Source organism: Otolemur garnettii, unplaced genomic scaffold (assembly GCF_000181295.1).
Source record: "Otolemur garnettii isolate 467f Iridium unplaced genomic scaffold, OtoGar3 scaffold00293, whole genome shotgun sequence".
Taxonomy (NCBI): domain Eukaryota; kingdom Metazoa; phylum Chordata; class Mammalia; order Primates; family Galagidae; genus Otolemur; species Otolemur garnettii.
In genome coordinates, this window is record NW_003852688.1 from 108722 (window position 1) to 124442 (window position 15721).

General features: G+C 39.5%; 1 protein-coding gene across 1 annotated transcript in view; it reads left to right on the top strand.

Moving 5' to 3' along the window:
* The window catches only part of CEP41 (centrosomal protein 41), a 52736-nt gene that overhangs the window by 16117 nt on the left and 20898 nt on the right, over window positions 1–15721 (top strand). Inside the window, exons 2-3 of the mRNA XM_012813721.2 lie at window positions 4382–4445; window positions 15167–15214. Of these exons, the coding sequence (XP_012669175.1) occupies window positions 4382–4445; window positions 15167–15214 (112 nt within the window). The remainder of the gene's footprint in view (window positions 1–4381; window positions 4446–15166; window positions 15215–15721) is intronic.

Below are 15721 nucleotides of genomic sequence, written 5' to 3' on the forward strand. Positions count from 1 at the left end.
GGTCCGGGCTGGGGATTCGAACCCACCACCTTAGGTGTACGTGGCTGGCGCCTTAGCCGGTTGAGCTATAGGCACCGAGCCATGCCTCTTTTATTTTTATCAAGACTAAGTCTCACTTTGTCACCCTCTGTAGAGTGCTGTAGCATCACAGCTCACAACAACCTCAAACTTTTGGGCTTAAGCAATTCTCTTGCTTCAGCCTCCCAAGTAGCTGGGACTATAGGCACCTGCCACAATGTCCAGCTATTTTTTGGTTGCAGTTGTCATTGTTGTTTAGCAGGCCTGAGCCAGGCAGCCCACCAGCCTTATATGTGACTGGCACCCTGCTCCCTGAGCTACAGGCGCTGAGCCCATGCCTCCTTTTTTGACTAATAGTCTCCATATTGCTACCAGAGTGATCTTTCTAAAACAAATACCCAGGTATAATCTCAGTGGTCCTCCTTAACCCTCCTTCAGCAGCTCCCCTCCTTCTTTACCAGGGTTTCTCAGCCTTAGCACTGTTGAGCCTGAAGTCAGCTAATTCTTGGCTGTGGGGCTGTCCTGTCATTGCAGGATGTTTAGACACATCCCTGGCCTCTACCCACTAGTTGCCAGTGGCACCCCCCCACTTCCCAAACTAGTTGTGACAATCAGAAATGTCTCCAGCCCTTGACAAATGTCTCTGGGACTAAGGGGGGCAAAATTGTACCTGTTTGAGAACCACTGATCTACAGGATAAAAATCAAGCTTTTTAGCATGTATAGAAGCCCGTAAGTGATCTCCTCCTGCCTGCATCTCCCCTGTCATTTGTCCCCATATTTCCCGTTATGCTCCAGGTCTGCCCATTACCGTAGGGTTTCTTAAAACTGTTCATACTCTCTCTAACTCCCTTCTTTGCCCATGTTTTTCTTTCTGCCAGGAATCTGTAGCTCCCACCCACCACTCTTTTTAGTTTGACTAACCTCCTCAGCCCTCAGAATTCAGCTCAGGATAAAAAAAGAAAGCAGCTCAGAAGTCAACCTTCAGGAAACAGCTCTCCACTCTTTTAGTCTGGATTAGGTGCCCATCTTGGGTGCTGTCATTGCACCCCCTCTTCCCTCTTCTTGTTCCTCATGCAGTCTGGCATCTGTTTATTCACATCTGTCTTCCCAGCAGTCCGCGAGAGCTGGATGGCAAGGACTGTGTCCTCAGCCCAGGGCCTTGCTTTAGTAGGCACTCGGTAGGTGTCGACTGAATGGATGGTTGGTGCTCAATAAGTCTTTGTTGAATGAATGGTCTTCCTTGAAAGAGCTTTTTTCAGCTCCTTCACTTTCCACCATTCTGTCCTGTTTATGTAATTGAAAGAAAGCCAGTTGGTCAGTAGGTCAAGAAGCTGTCACCCCCAAAAGCAAGAATTTTAAAGAAAAAAGCATGACAGTTTCATAAAAATCTATGGTGCTCTACTTGCGGTGGAACACAAACAGTTTTACATTGTGGTTGGTATTAGAAAGTCAGGAAAAAGAAATTGGACTGAAATGGGAACGTGGAAAAGAAACACTATATTTTTCTCCAGCAGCATATGGATTTCTCATTAGTCTGTGTAAGGGAAAACCGGGGGCGGGAAGAGCTCAACCACGGCAGCTGTCCACACTCTCCCCTCATCATTCTGCTGCCACCACACCTGGTCCCCTGAGACGCCCTCACTTCTTAGCTATTTTGGCTTAGGTATGGACAAATCTTCTTGGTTCAGCAGAGACTAGCCTGGAATTTTTCAAAAGAAGCTTTGCTAGGAAACTAGTGGGAAAAACAAAACAAAAGTAAAAACAGGAAATAGAATATAGAAATGATAAAAATACACAGTGCAAAAGACAAAAAAATCCCTTAGCCCAAGATAACTAAAGTCTGGTGTTAGTATAACTTGACTCAATTTATCAGACACATGTTTTCTCTACTTTTTTATTTGATTTTGCCATGATATTGACTCCCTCTGGGGAACTTGTCCTGAAGTTTCCCTTTTCAGTCTTTGTATATTTCTTTGCTTACTTAAAAATCTCCGTTTTCATCTAGGGGAGGAGTTGGAATTAGTGTTATAGTCACTGTCTCTTACAGACAATGGGACCTTGTGGAGAAATGAGCTTTCCAGTCTTTGTCTACAGATAAAATAGCTCAGTGGTTTCAAACACAGTCTGGGCGCTCATGCTGTGTGTTCGTGATAAAGATTTTACTTGCTTGGGGTGAAGTGAAAAGCATGGACAATGCCATGAGGTATTTTAATGACACTATAGGACTGATGTTTTTACTCTGGGAGCTTTTTTCTTCTCCTTTAGATATTAAAATAGTCAGTGGTAGTTGTGAGGTTTGGCTTTTATTTATTTGTTTTTTATGTCCTTACTTGGCAAAATTAAAAGCTGATAAATGTCTGTGGGTGTGTGCAACCAGTTTTTATAAATTCTGTCTGGTCTCTGAAATCCAAAACTCTGGCCAACATATATTTTGTATGACATTGAAGTGTGCTGTGTTGTTTTTACAATTTATGTGACACTTGAGCAGGTTTTCTTTTTTTTTTTTTTTTTCAGTTTTTGGCCGGGGCTGGGTTTGAACCTGCCACCTCTGGCATATAGGGCTGGCGCCCTACTCCTTTGAGCCACAGGCGCCGCCCTTGAGCAGGTATTTTTATATGTAAATTATTTACTTTGCCATCCTCCCAACAGAACACCCTGCAATTAACTGTGTTTTCAAAGACAAATGATGCCGTTTTTCTAAGTTTGATATTCTCATCTACAAAGAGAACTGGATAGTTGCTATAATACAATCCTCATTCTAGATATTTATTTACTGAATATCAATAAATATACCTACTATGTACTAGGTCCTGGGTGAATACAAATCTGAGTAAGTCATTATCCCTGCCTTCAAGGAAATCCTAGACTAGGGAAGAAGATCAGGCGTAAATAGTGGGACAAGGTGTGGGTACTCTGGGAGCCAAGAAGAAAGTGCCTAATTCCACCTTGGACAACTTTGCTGAGGAAATACATTTTGCCCAAGGACAAACCGTGGAAAGGCATTCTGGGCAGACATGTTAAGCCTGGTGCCTGGATGAGTGTGGCACGTGAGGGAGATGTTCCTGACAATTTGAGCCTGAGAGCATGTGGGAGGGTAGTAGAAGGTGAAGCTGGAAAGTTATTACCCAGTTTTAATTTCATATCTTACAGCTACCTGTTACTGAGCATAGAATTTTCATACCTACAGGCCAGAAAAAGTTCTGAGCAAGAAAGCAAAAATTTTTTCCAATGGTAAGATAGGATTTATTACAAAGGAATCAAGAAAGCAAAATTTTATAATGTTTTTATTCACTAGCCTTCCCTCCCTTAATAGTTTTCACAATTGCGACTGGAATTTAATGTGAGTTAGTGTCTTATACTTGGATCCAATGAGTTAACTACCAGGGTACAGCACAAGAGAGACCTGATAAAAGCATTCTTGCTTACTAACCTTAACCCCCAGCCTGAGATGAGTCTCAGCTGTCATGAGAGCAGGTGCCACGTAGTGCCATCTGTGGGGCCATAGGGACAGCAATAGGACCCCCCCCCCCGGGTCTGGACCTGACTACATAAGGGCCACTGCTCAGGTCTAGATCCTGCCCACCACTTTTTAGGGGAAATGTAGATAAAATCTAGATGGTGTTTAAGGAGATGGCCTAGAAACTATCACAGAGCAAAATTAAAAGAAGACGGATAGGATAACTGCCTTTTATTTAATTTATTTTTTGAGACAGAATCTTGCTATGTTGCCCTCAGTAGAGTGATACAGCGTCACAGCTCACAGCAACCTCTAACTCTTGGGCTTAAGTGATTCTCTTGCCTCAGCCTCCCAAGTAGCTGGGGCTACAGGTGCCCACCACAACACCTGGCTATGTTTTGGTTGTAGTTGTCGTTGTTTAGCAGGCCCAGGCAGGGTTCAAACTGGCCAGCTCCTTTGTATGTGGCTCATGCCCTAGCCACTGAGCTACAGGGACTGAGCCGGTTTTAGTTTATTTTTAAAAAGTTCTTGAGGCAAGGTGAATGACATAATGAGTCACAGTTGTGGCCCGAATGGAAATTGGAGGGATTTTGATTTTGGCTCAGTGTAAGAAATAATTTTGTAAGAGGTTTTTTTTTTTTTTCCTATCACATAGCATCTTGAGATTATTTTGATGAAATATAGAAGTGTTTTGACAGAAACCAGATAACTACCTTCAATTGTGGAGATGCTGTAGAGAAAAGAATCCTATAGCAAAGGACAGTTGGACCTCTAGAGCCTCTTCCATTTTTAAATTCTATGAAATTTTAGTATTTGTTTCATTTTTTAAGTATCTGGGTTTTCTTGACTTTTCCACCTTTATCTGTACGTTAATCCAACTGCTTGTGAATTTTCTTATTTATAGTATTTGACCAAAAGGATACCTCAGAATCCAAGATATCAGCATGTCAAATCAAGACTGGACACTGGTGAGTAAAGCTTAGAAAATTAGAACTTAAAAAAAAAAATACAATTGTCAAGAAGCAGCCTATCATTCCTGGTATAAATCATAGTTTAACATTTCTCACTGTCTTGGCTAATGTCCTGGACTCAGGATTTATCTTTGAAAGCTGTTTTTCACATTATCAGTAAAAATTTGTGGTCATATAATTTAGCTTCTTATTCCTTAGCACATAAGAAATAACATAAACCGAGAAAATGAAATTTCAGAAAACAAAACCATTGTTTAATAAGTTGCAGGGCTGAAACTAAGTAAATATCAGGAGGCCAATTTCTATTTAGGAATATGTTAAGTATATTCCTTTAAACTGGCAGAATAGATTATACATGCGTGTGTTTGTTCAGTGTTTGCAGAGTGCTGACCACATGCAAACTCATGGACCAGGAGAGACAGAAAGATGAGAGTGAATTGTTTTTTCATTCAAAGAGCTTAGTTTCAGGTTGAGGCAGACAGACTAGAATTGGTAAAGTACCAGACATAATTTAATCAGTGCTGTAGTGCAGGTAAAATGAACTATTCATCCCATGCTCTTCCCATTTTTCAGTGTCATGGTAAAGACTGCTGCCCAGACCCTAGTGGATTTGCAGTTTTGTCAGGTTATGATTGTTTATTTGTTTATTTTTATATTCGACCTTTTTAAGTCCTGCTGTGGAAATCCATCTGATTAAGATGGTTTTGCTAGTGGATTGGAGCACTGTGTGCCTTTAGCAGTAATACAGAATTTTCCATCAGTAGCCTCAAGACAACTGAGAAAAGTAAACTGTGATATTGACTTTGCTTTGGTGTTGACTTTGAAATCATCTTATTTATTTTGTGTTTCTCTTTTTCTAGGCTCCCTCAAAATCATTATCTTCCATTATGCATGTTTACTCATATAAAATAGACTTAAATGTTTTATTTAAATCCACCATATTTGCAGATACTATTTCTTGGTACTCTTCTTTCAAACATTTCCATGCCATACAGATATTTATCCTTGCAAATATCCTGTTTGATGGGCAGGTGGAAAATATTATCTCTGTTTTAGAAGAGGAGGAAATTGTGGCACAGAGATTTTGTGATTTATTCAGAGTTCAATAAAGAAGCTAGAACTAGGATTGTATGTGGGATGAGAAAATGAATAGGGGAGCTCTGCTGCCAGGCCTGTTGTACCGTTTCTTAGGCCACACTGTCCCTGTGTCTCCCTCAGTCTCACTTCTTGTGCCTCTACCCTTGACTCCTCCATTTCTACCCATCTTCCCTTAATTGAAACTGTGATCCATCCTTCTGAAGTAAGGAGTTCTGTGAAATAAGCACCTAGATTTAAAATGCCATATTTTTTTCTGAGGAGTCAAGATAAAAAAAAATTTTTTTTTTTGGAGACAGAGTCTTACTATGTCGCCCTGGCTAGAATGCCCTAGTGTCATAACTCACAGCAACCTCCAACTCCTGGGCTCAAGCGATTCTCTTGCCTCAGCCTCCCAAGTAGCTAGGACTACAGGCACCCAACACAACCCTCAGCTTGTTTTTAGAGATGGGGTCTCACTCTTGCTCAGGCTGGTCTCGAACTCCTGACCTCCAGCAATCCACCCATCTCACCCTCCCAAAGTGCTAGGATTACAGGCGCGAGACACCATGCCTGGCCAGATATGATTTTATTTATTTTTTTTTTTGAGACAGAGCCTCAAGCAGTCCCCCTGGGTAGAGTGCTGTGGCTTCACAGCTCACAGCAACCTCCAACTCCTGGGCTCAAGCGAGTCTCCTGCCTCAGCCTCCCAAGTAGCTGGGACCACAGGTGCCCGCCACAACGCCTGGCTATTGTTTGGTTGCAGCCGTCATTGTTGTTTGGTGGGCCTGGGCTGGATTCAAACCCGCCACCTTAGATGTTCGGGTAAAGTACCAGGTAGCTGGCATTTTAGCCACTTGAGCCACAGGTGCTAAGCCCCAAGATATGATTTTAAAGACTACTATAAAGGAATGAATTTCTTTTTTCTTTCTTTCTTTTTTTTTTTTTTTTTGCAGTTTTGGCTGGGGCTGGGTTTGAACCTGCCACCCCCAGTATATGGGGCTGGTGCCCTACTCCTTGAGCCACAGGTGCTGCCTCAGAGGAATGAATTTCTTTTGGAACCTTCATATCTTCTTAAAATTAAAAATTTTAAAAGCTGAGGTTTATTCTACATATATAAATTTGCCTGTGCCCTCACAGTTGTTTTTATTTCTCCTAGAGTCAAATGGGGTGTATGGGTTTATGAATATTAACCCCTTTCTTTCTCTTGAATTCCTCAATTCTAAACCAAAACATGACTTCATAATGCCCAGGCTAGAGTACAGAGACATCATCATAGCTTACTGTAGCCATGAACTTCTGGGCACAAGAGATCCTCCTGCCTCAACTTCCCAAGTAGCTGGGACTACCAGCACACACCACCATACTGGGCTAATTTTTAAATTTTTTGTAGAGATGGATCTTGCTGTGTTGCTCAGGCTGGTCTCCAACTCCCAAGCTCAAGTGACCTTGCCTGGGCTCCCAAAGTGCTAGAGTTTGGCACAAGTATGAGCCACCTCACCTAACCTAATATCTTGCTTTTTATAAGGCATATTAAATGCATACAAGCTTTTATAACCTGAGGTATGAGTTATAGTAGCCTAATCATAGTTTGTTGTGACCTTGAACTCCTGGGCTCAAGCAATCCCCTCACCTTGGCCTTCCGAAGTATTGAGACAGGTGTCAGTCACTGCACCTGGCCAACTAGTTTTTATGTTGATTAAACTTTTCGTTTTGAGATCAGTGTAGATTCACATGCATTTTGTAAAAAATAATGCTAAAAGATTTCATGTGCCCTTTATAAACCCAGTTTTGCAAAACTATAATGTGCCATCACAACCATGATACTGATATGGATACATACAGTTGAGATCTGGAATGTTTCCATCACCACAAGGATTCTTCATGTTTACTCTTTATAGCCATGTCCACTTTCCACTGCCACCCTTCCTTAACTCCTGGCAACTCCTATTCTGGTCTCAATTTCTGTAATTTTACAAATGCTATATAAATGGAAGCATACAGTATGCAGCCTTTTGGATTGGCTTTTTTCAGTTAGCATAATTCTCTGGATATTCATCCAGGTTTTTGCTTGATGTCAGTAGTCTGTTCCTTTTTTATTAATGGCTAGTATTCCATGGTATGGATGTACTTTAGTTTAACCATTTCTGTGTTGAAGGACATCTGGGTTGTTTCCACATTTGGCTACTACAAGAAAAGGTGCTGTAAACATTCATGTTACATATTTTTGTGTGAATGTAAGTCTTCCTTTCTCTGGGATAAGTGCCTACAATTGCTGATCGTAAGGTAGTATAATTTTTTAAAGAAATGCCTGTTTTTCTTTTTCTTTTTCTTTTCTTTTTTTCTTTTTTCTTTTTTTTTTTTTTTAAGATAGAGTGTCAAGCTGTCCCCCTGGGTAGAGTGTTGTGGCATCAGAGCTCACAGCAACTTCCAACTCCTGGGCTCAAGCAAGTCTCCTGCCTCAGCCTCCCAAGTAGCTGGGACCACAGGCGCCCGCCACAACGCCCAGCTATTTTTTGGTTGCAGCCATCATTGTTGTTTGGCGGGCCCGGCGTGGATTCGAACCCGCCACCTTAGGTGTATGTGGCTGGCACCTTAACCACTTGAACCACAGGTGCCAAACTGAAATGCCTGTTTTTCAGAGTGTCTGTTATCATTTTACATTCCTGTAGGAATGGATGAGTGATTCCATTTTCTCCATATCCATTTGGTATTGTCACTATTTTTTAACTTTAGCCAGTCTGATAGGCATGCGGTGGTAAACCATTGTAGTTTTAATTTGTGTTTCCTTAATGGCTAATGATGAACATCTTTTTATGTGTTTATTCACTTTCTGTGTATCTTCAGTGAAACATCTGTTCATATTTTTTGCCTATGTTCACAGTGGATTGTTTGCTTTTTTACTGTTGAATTTTAAGAGTCCCTTATATATTTTAGCTTCTAGTCCTTTGTCAGATAGGTAGCTTGCAAATATTTTTTCCCGGTCTATAACTTGTCTTTTCCTTCTCCTAACAGGGTCTTTCAAAGTACAAAAGGTTTTAATTTTGATGAGGTTTACTATATCAGTTTTTCCTTTTATGGATCTTGACTTTATTGTCAAGTCTAAGAACTCTTTGCCTAGCCTAGATTCCAATGATTGTTTCTATCATTATTTTTTTTAAGTTTTGTAGTTTTAGGTTTTATATTTAAGTACAAAAGTGATATATTTTGGGTAATTTTTATGTAAGATTTGTGACTTAGATTAACTTTTGCTTATGGACATTGAATTGGGGTAGCAGTATTTGTTTAAAAGGTTTGCCTTTACTCCATTGAGTTGCACGTTCATTTTTGACAAAGGTCAGGTGGGCATGTTTCCAGGGGTCTGTTTCTGGGTTTTTTATTAGGATCCCTTGATCTACATGTCTATCCCTTCACCAGTACCATACAGTCTTGAATTCTGTAGCATATAGTAAATTGGGCCCTCAAAATTGGTTAGGCTGATTATTCCCACTTTATTTTTCTTTACAAACTTATTTTAGTTATTCCTTTGCATTTCCATATAAATTTTAGAATAATATTATTTATATTTATCAAAAATGCTGTAATTTTAATAGGAGTTGCATTAAGCCTGTTTACCTTTGGGAAGAATTGACATCTTTATTGTGGGAAGTAACCACTCATCTACTTTCTGCGTCTGTAGACTTGCCTGTTCTGAGCTTTTCATATAAATGGACTCACACAGTACGTCTCTGTTTCTGTCTGGCTCCTTTCCCTTAGTGGAATGTTTTCAAGATTCATCTACGTTGTAGTGCGTGTCAGTACTTCATTCCTTTTTATTGCCAAAGAATATTCTATTGTATAGCCATTCCTCGTTTTGTTTATTCACTCATCAGTTGATAGACATTTGGATTATTTATATTTTCTGGCCGCAGTGTGCTATGAATATCAGTGTATAGACACACACAAAAAGTAGAGTTTTTTTCTTTATGAATATGTGTTTTTCATTCTCTTGGGTGTATACCTAGGAGTTGAATATGGTGATTCTATGTTTAATTTTTTGAGGAACTGCCAAACTGTTTTCCAAAGCAGCCATGCCACTTTACATTCTCACCAGCAATGTAGGAGGGCTCTATTTTCTCCACATCCTTACTAATGCTTGTTATTATCCATCATTTTGATTATAGCCATCTTTGTGGGCATGAAGTAGTTATCTCATTGTGGCTTTGATTTGCGTGTTCCTAATGACTAATAATGTTGAGCACCTTTTTATGTGCTTATTGGCAATTTTATATCTCCTGTGGAGAAATAACTATTCAAATCACTTGCCCATTTTTAAATTGGGTTAGTTTTCTTCTTATTTGCTGGCTTATAAGAATTCTTTTATAAACTCTGGATACTAAACTCTTGTTAGCAATGATGAGTTGCAAATACTTTCTCCCATTCTGCCGGTTTTGTCCAGGGCTTTTGTTCTATATAGCTGGAGGAGTAGAGAAAAACACGTCTACCCCATCTTCCTGGAAGCAGAAGTATTCCAAACTAGTCTTGTAAAGCTTTGGAAGGGCCAAAATGTGTTTTGTTGCTTAAAACTCAAAGTATTTTATAGTCAGTGTGGGAGAGAAGTCTTATTCTAGTGTTTGATTTTTTTGTTGTTTCAAATTTAGAAATTATTTTAAAGCCAATTTAAAGGAGAGATTTTATTTTAATGCTTATGTTTCTGTGCGTTTTTGTATCTTACCTCCCTGAGTATTCAGGGGGAGTTTTTTACCTGGCAAGCAGCAGCCTGCAGGTTATATGCCGACGTGCAGGTCTCTTCATTCTTTGGGGTAGTCTGGAGCAGCCCAAACCTAGCGTTTTGTTCAAATGTTATTTATATGTGTGTCCTGAGGTGAAAAGGATAAGTCAGGAAAACACAAGAGGGACCTTACAGTCCAAGTAAGAGTACAAAGTTCCCATCTGTGGTGTTTTTAAGCTCTGCAGTCAGTGCAATGAAAGTAGGCACAGGAATGAGTGAGCATTTCGCATTTCTAGGCTAAATAGATGGGTCTTTAATCTTTTCTTACCAAACAGTGAGCAATTCAGAGTTAATCACAAGAAATCAAGAATTCCGTGGTATCTCCCGTCTTCACCCAAATCACCTTCTCCTGAGTTCTTCAAAGACTGCTGTCTTCCTTCGGGGTAAAGATTGTTTTTTGTTTCTATACTTCTGTCTCTACTTCTCATGTAGACTCAGACATTTATATTCCACCATGGCTAGAATTCTGAGTTATTTTGAACTTCAAATATTTCTTTTGTTCCATAGGTGCCTGAGTATATCTTACCAGCTCCCCGGCATTGCCAGACTGTGCCATGAATGGATTATACTTCTGGTGAAATTCCTGACGGCGTTTTGTTCAGTTACCACTGCAGGGTTCTTGTGTATTCTCATGCACCCTCTCTGGGTTTCTGTTTTGCTGCACTGCAGACTGATTAAGGGACACTTTCCAAACCGCAGGGCTGTCTCTTTATTAGTCCCCTAAGCTGTTTCATTGGCTGCATTGTTCTTTTATTTCGATCTATATTCAGTCTAATTTCAGACTTCTTTAGCTTTCTGAAATTCTGTAGACTTTCTCCACTTAGTCTTTTTTAGCCTTATTTTTATTTTTTAAAGATTCATCTTTTATCATCTCTGCACAAAATAGTTATTTCCTCTTTTCTTCTTTAGTCTTTACTATTCCTGAATATTCACTAATAGCCTTGATCTTAGACACTCTAAACTCATTACAGACTAGATACTCTTCATTTTCATTTGGTTTTTAATTCTGTGTCTTATGTCAAAGGAAGAAATGTATGTGAAAGGCTTTTACAAGCCAGAAAGCACTATACACATATAACTTATTGAGGTTAACAAAGGACCACTGTGCCTCTTTTCACGCTTTCTGCTCTTCCCAGCCAAAAGAACTTCTCCATAGACGAGGGAAATATTGAAGAAAAATAAAGCTGTGGAGTTGTCTCTTAGCAACTGAGTTCGTGCCTTATAAATCTTATCCACTTTAGATTACTGCTGCTCAAATCACTTGCTTTTCTTACTGGCGCAGTACAAATAATGTTATTAAATTATAGGAAAACAATGGGAACAATCTAATGAATGAGTCACTAAGTTAATCAATTGCACTGTGTTTTTGCATGGTACAATTGACATAGCTGGGTTGTTTCTCTAAATTATAATTGTAAAACTTTTTGTTATATATCGTTTATTGCAACATTAGTTGTAAACAAAGTATAAGTTAAATACCACCTTATTTATTTCTAGGTTGCCTGAGTCCTAAAACAATTATGGATCATACTGGTAGTTTATAACATATACCACGTATAAAAGTGAAATTGCACTTACTTTAAAGAAAATCAGATGTACAAAAACTTCAACCAATTAGAATGTGATTATGTACATTATAAAATAACTCATTATAGGGATTTTTGGTAGATCTTCATAGCATATTTCATTCAGCAAATATTCAGCAAATATTTCTAAGTGTCTCCCATGCTAGACAATAGAAGGGATAAGATTATATGCGTGTGTGTGCATATGTGGACGTACACTTGGGCCTTCCATCTGCAGATAAGACAGTTTGGTGATAAATGCCTTATGAGTGGTAAGCTGACTGCTATAGAAGTTCAGAGCAGGGGAAGGTTGCTTCACACAGGGAGAGCTATTATGGTTACATGGACAAGGTAATATGATAGAGAACTGAATACTGAAAGTTTATCAAGTTTAGTAATTAAGGCAACATTGAAGAGTAAGCTGCTGGTGTCTTCCGTGCTAGAGCAAGAAGTTTAAGCTGTAGTCAGTAAGCAATGGGGAGCCACTGATTTTTTTTTCTTTTTAATCAAAGGCTTATCCAGGAAAATGTATCTGATGGTAATGTCCAATTTCAATTTTTTTTTAAAAATTGGTTCCCTGTTACTCTTTCAGGCTCCTTTTGTACAAAACAAATTTATGTTTATAAATAAGTGAATTATGAAATTGATTCATTTTCAGTCTTTTTAAAAGGTAGTCAAAAACTATTTTTAGATGCAATTAGATATGATAAGATAAGCTGCTTAGTTAAGATATAAGCTGTGTACCAAGTGGGACAAAATGCCACTTTTCATACTTTCTAAAGTATGAGATACTGTCTCATTTCTCCATTCTCAAAGTTGAAGCAGAGAGAAATCCTCCATTCTCATTTTCTCCCCAGACTTGGCTAGAATGAATGTGTATAATGAAAAGAGCTTCTCATCAGTAGTCCTCTCAGATTTGTTCTGAATTATGCCAAATATTTATATAATTCTGTAAAACACTTTGTTTCCCTGCCTTCTCCTTTGGGGGAAAAACAAATAAATAGTAGGTGTGGGAGTTTGCCTCCTATTGTGAGAGTCCACTGATACAGATGAAGTGCTGTGTAAATACTGGAGAAGCGCAATTAACTTAGACACTTTGTTAGTAGAAACCAGTGTGGTTTGGAATGTAGTGTTTCAGTAATAAATACTATATAAATAAAGTTGGCTATTGTTTTCCATGTATAATTTTTTCCATTCTTCAGGGAATTTACAGCATGAGATGGTCCCCACCTGTTACTATTAAGGGGGTAGCACTTTCTACAGACTTACTTCACCATGAGTCATGTTTTTAAAACAACACAACTAGAAAAGCTGTGTTTTTGTGAGCCATAGTAGAAACCAAAAGGTTAGGAATGTAAATCCTGCCTTAGTTACTAACTTGATGTGTTACTGGACAAATCAGTAATCCTTTTTGTCCCTCAATTTTCTGCCTAGACCATCTGAAGAAACTGCCTGCTGTGTCAAAAACGTGCAAGTGTGGGAGATTCTGGGACATAGAACTAAGGGCTACTGTGCAAAATATTTAAGAATAAGATTGTGGGCCATGTGCTTCGGGGCTGGTGGGTTCGAACCTCACCTGGACCTGCTAAATGACAAACAAACAAAAATAGCTGGGCACTGGGCATTGTGTGGACGCCTGTAGTCCCAGCTACTAGGGAGGCTGAAGCAAGAGAATTGCTCCAGCCCAAGAGTTTGAGGTTGCTGTGAGCTATGACACCACAGTACTCTACCGAGGGTGACAAAGTGAGACTCTCTCTCAATAAGAAAAAAAAAGAAAGAAAGAAAAAGACTGTGGGAAGTCAAACAGCATACTGATTTGCTGTCTTCTTCCCCATTGCATTGACCAGGCAAGGCCACGCCTGTGTTCAGAGTTGCAGTGGGGAGGAGGGATGTGTATCCAAGAAGAGTTCATGGTTTCTACTCTGAGGATCTGGTCACCTTTCAGGTCGATTTCAGTCTGAAGAAGCTAAAAAAAATGGTACTTGTTTCTAATCCTGTTCTTGGTGATGTTTGGGCCTCTTCTGAGACATACTCAGCGTCTCTCTTGAGAAGACTCAGGCCTTCTGAGTAGCCTCGACTGTCTTCATTTTTCTATAAGCTTCTGGAAGGACATAGTTCTGGATCTAGGACTACACTGAATAATCCTTTCTGGTCCTGGATATAGAGTATGTGTCTTTAAGATGGAAAAAAAAAAAAAAAAAACAGGATTTTTACTACATGATGAATTTGTGGTAAAGATCTAATAGTAACAAATTAAGTAAGTTGTTTTTTGAAAATATTTTTTGGGTTTCAGAGCAAGGATTTTCTTTCTCTACTTCTGACCCAAACATGAAGTTCAGAACAGTCCTTGAAAATGTCACTTCATTCCATTAATTAGAAGTATTTCTTTTATCTGAAATTAAGGCTGAATGTGACTAGATTTTCTCAAGTCTTAAACATTAGGAACACACAGAAGTTTTAGAAATGAGAAATTATTTTGAATGCTTTACCCTTGCCCATACTGTTTAGGTGCCAGATTGAACTTGCTATATTGAATTGAATCAAATCTAAGCATGCTTGGTAAAAAATAATAGCCCCTGGCTTGAGAGCTAGAAAATGTAGTTCATTTGTAAACCAGAATGGTCCTGGCCCAGTTTTAAAGTATGAAAACCTCCAAACTACCTTGGCTAGTGCCTAGTGTTGTAGAACCAAGCTATAAAACGTGAGGGCTCAGGATGTTCCATAGTGGTAGGAATCTGCTGTTGATTCTCAGCGTATCAAACCCATGGTGAATACTAGTGTACAAAGCGTGCGGTCCAGGTCAGATGGCAACAGGAGCATGAATAGCAGAAGACCAAGTTCAGAGAAGAAGAGGAAACTACAAAAAGAAAGCAGAGAGGAAAGGGTTGCTTGAGTAGCCATGAAGGCACATGATAGACACACAGAGAATGTTGCTTCTTTCTCGCTTCTTGTCTGCCCTATCCACCAGAAGATTATGGGGAATTAAAGAAAGCCTCGACTCAGAAAGAAAAAGAAATTGACATAAACTGATCATCTGTATTGCTCAGGAGTTTTAAATGATTTTTAGGTATGCACGCCAGCTTAAACATGTTTGACCAAACATATTCCTGGGTTCCTCCTCTTTTAATCTAATCACACTGTGTTATCCAAAAGACCATTTGCTATGTGTGGCTCAATTGCCTACTGTCCAGAATCCTGAAGGAACAGGATAGGAAAGCTTAGGGAGTACTTTTTTTCCATTCTCTTTCCACATGGGTACTTATTTTCTTCCATTTAAAGCTTATCTACAACCCTCATTTTCTTTTTAGGTAACAGTATGACTAAATACACTGAGAAACTAGAAGAGATCAAAAAAAGTGAGTATGGTTTGGGGAAATGGAACTTTGTAGCTGCTCTATCAGTTGGTTATTAATAGCCATGTGTGCAGCTGACACGCAGGGAGAGCTGTAGGGCCCTGGGGACCTGACAGGTGCCTTGGAGGACATAAGGCACAGGGTCCATCCTGCTCAGCTCCTGAGGTTGTAGCCTGTGCACCTGAGTTCTGTCCAAATTTCATCTCCTAAGAGATATTAAGTATTGGAATGTGGCGGGAGGTCCACAGGAGTGAGCTCTGATTCAGCTTGTAGTTTCTTTGTATTAACAGTCTTCATGGCCTTCCTCAAGGTACACATATTTAATCCTATCTTATTTTATAATAAGATGAGATGGGGGCAATAATATCTCTCAATAACATTCTTGTGAGTATAGAGTATTCATGAAAGACTTAGAGGTGGGCTCGGCGCCTATAGCTCAACCAGCTAAGGCGCCAGCCACGTACACCTAAGGTGGCGGGTTCGAATCCCCAGCCCGGACCCGCCAAACAA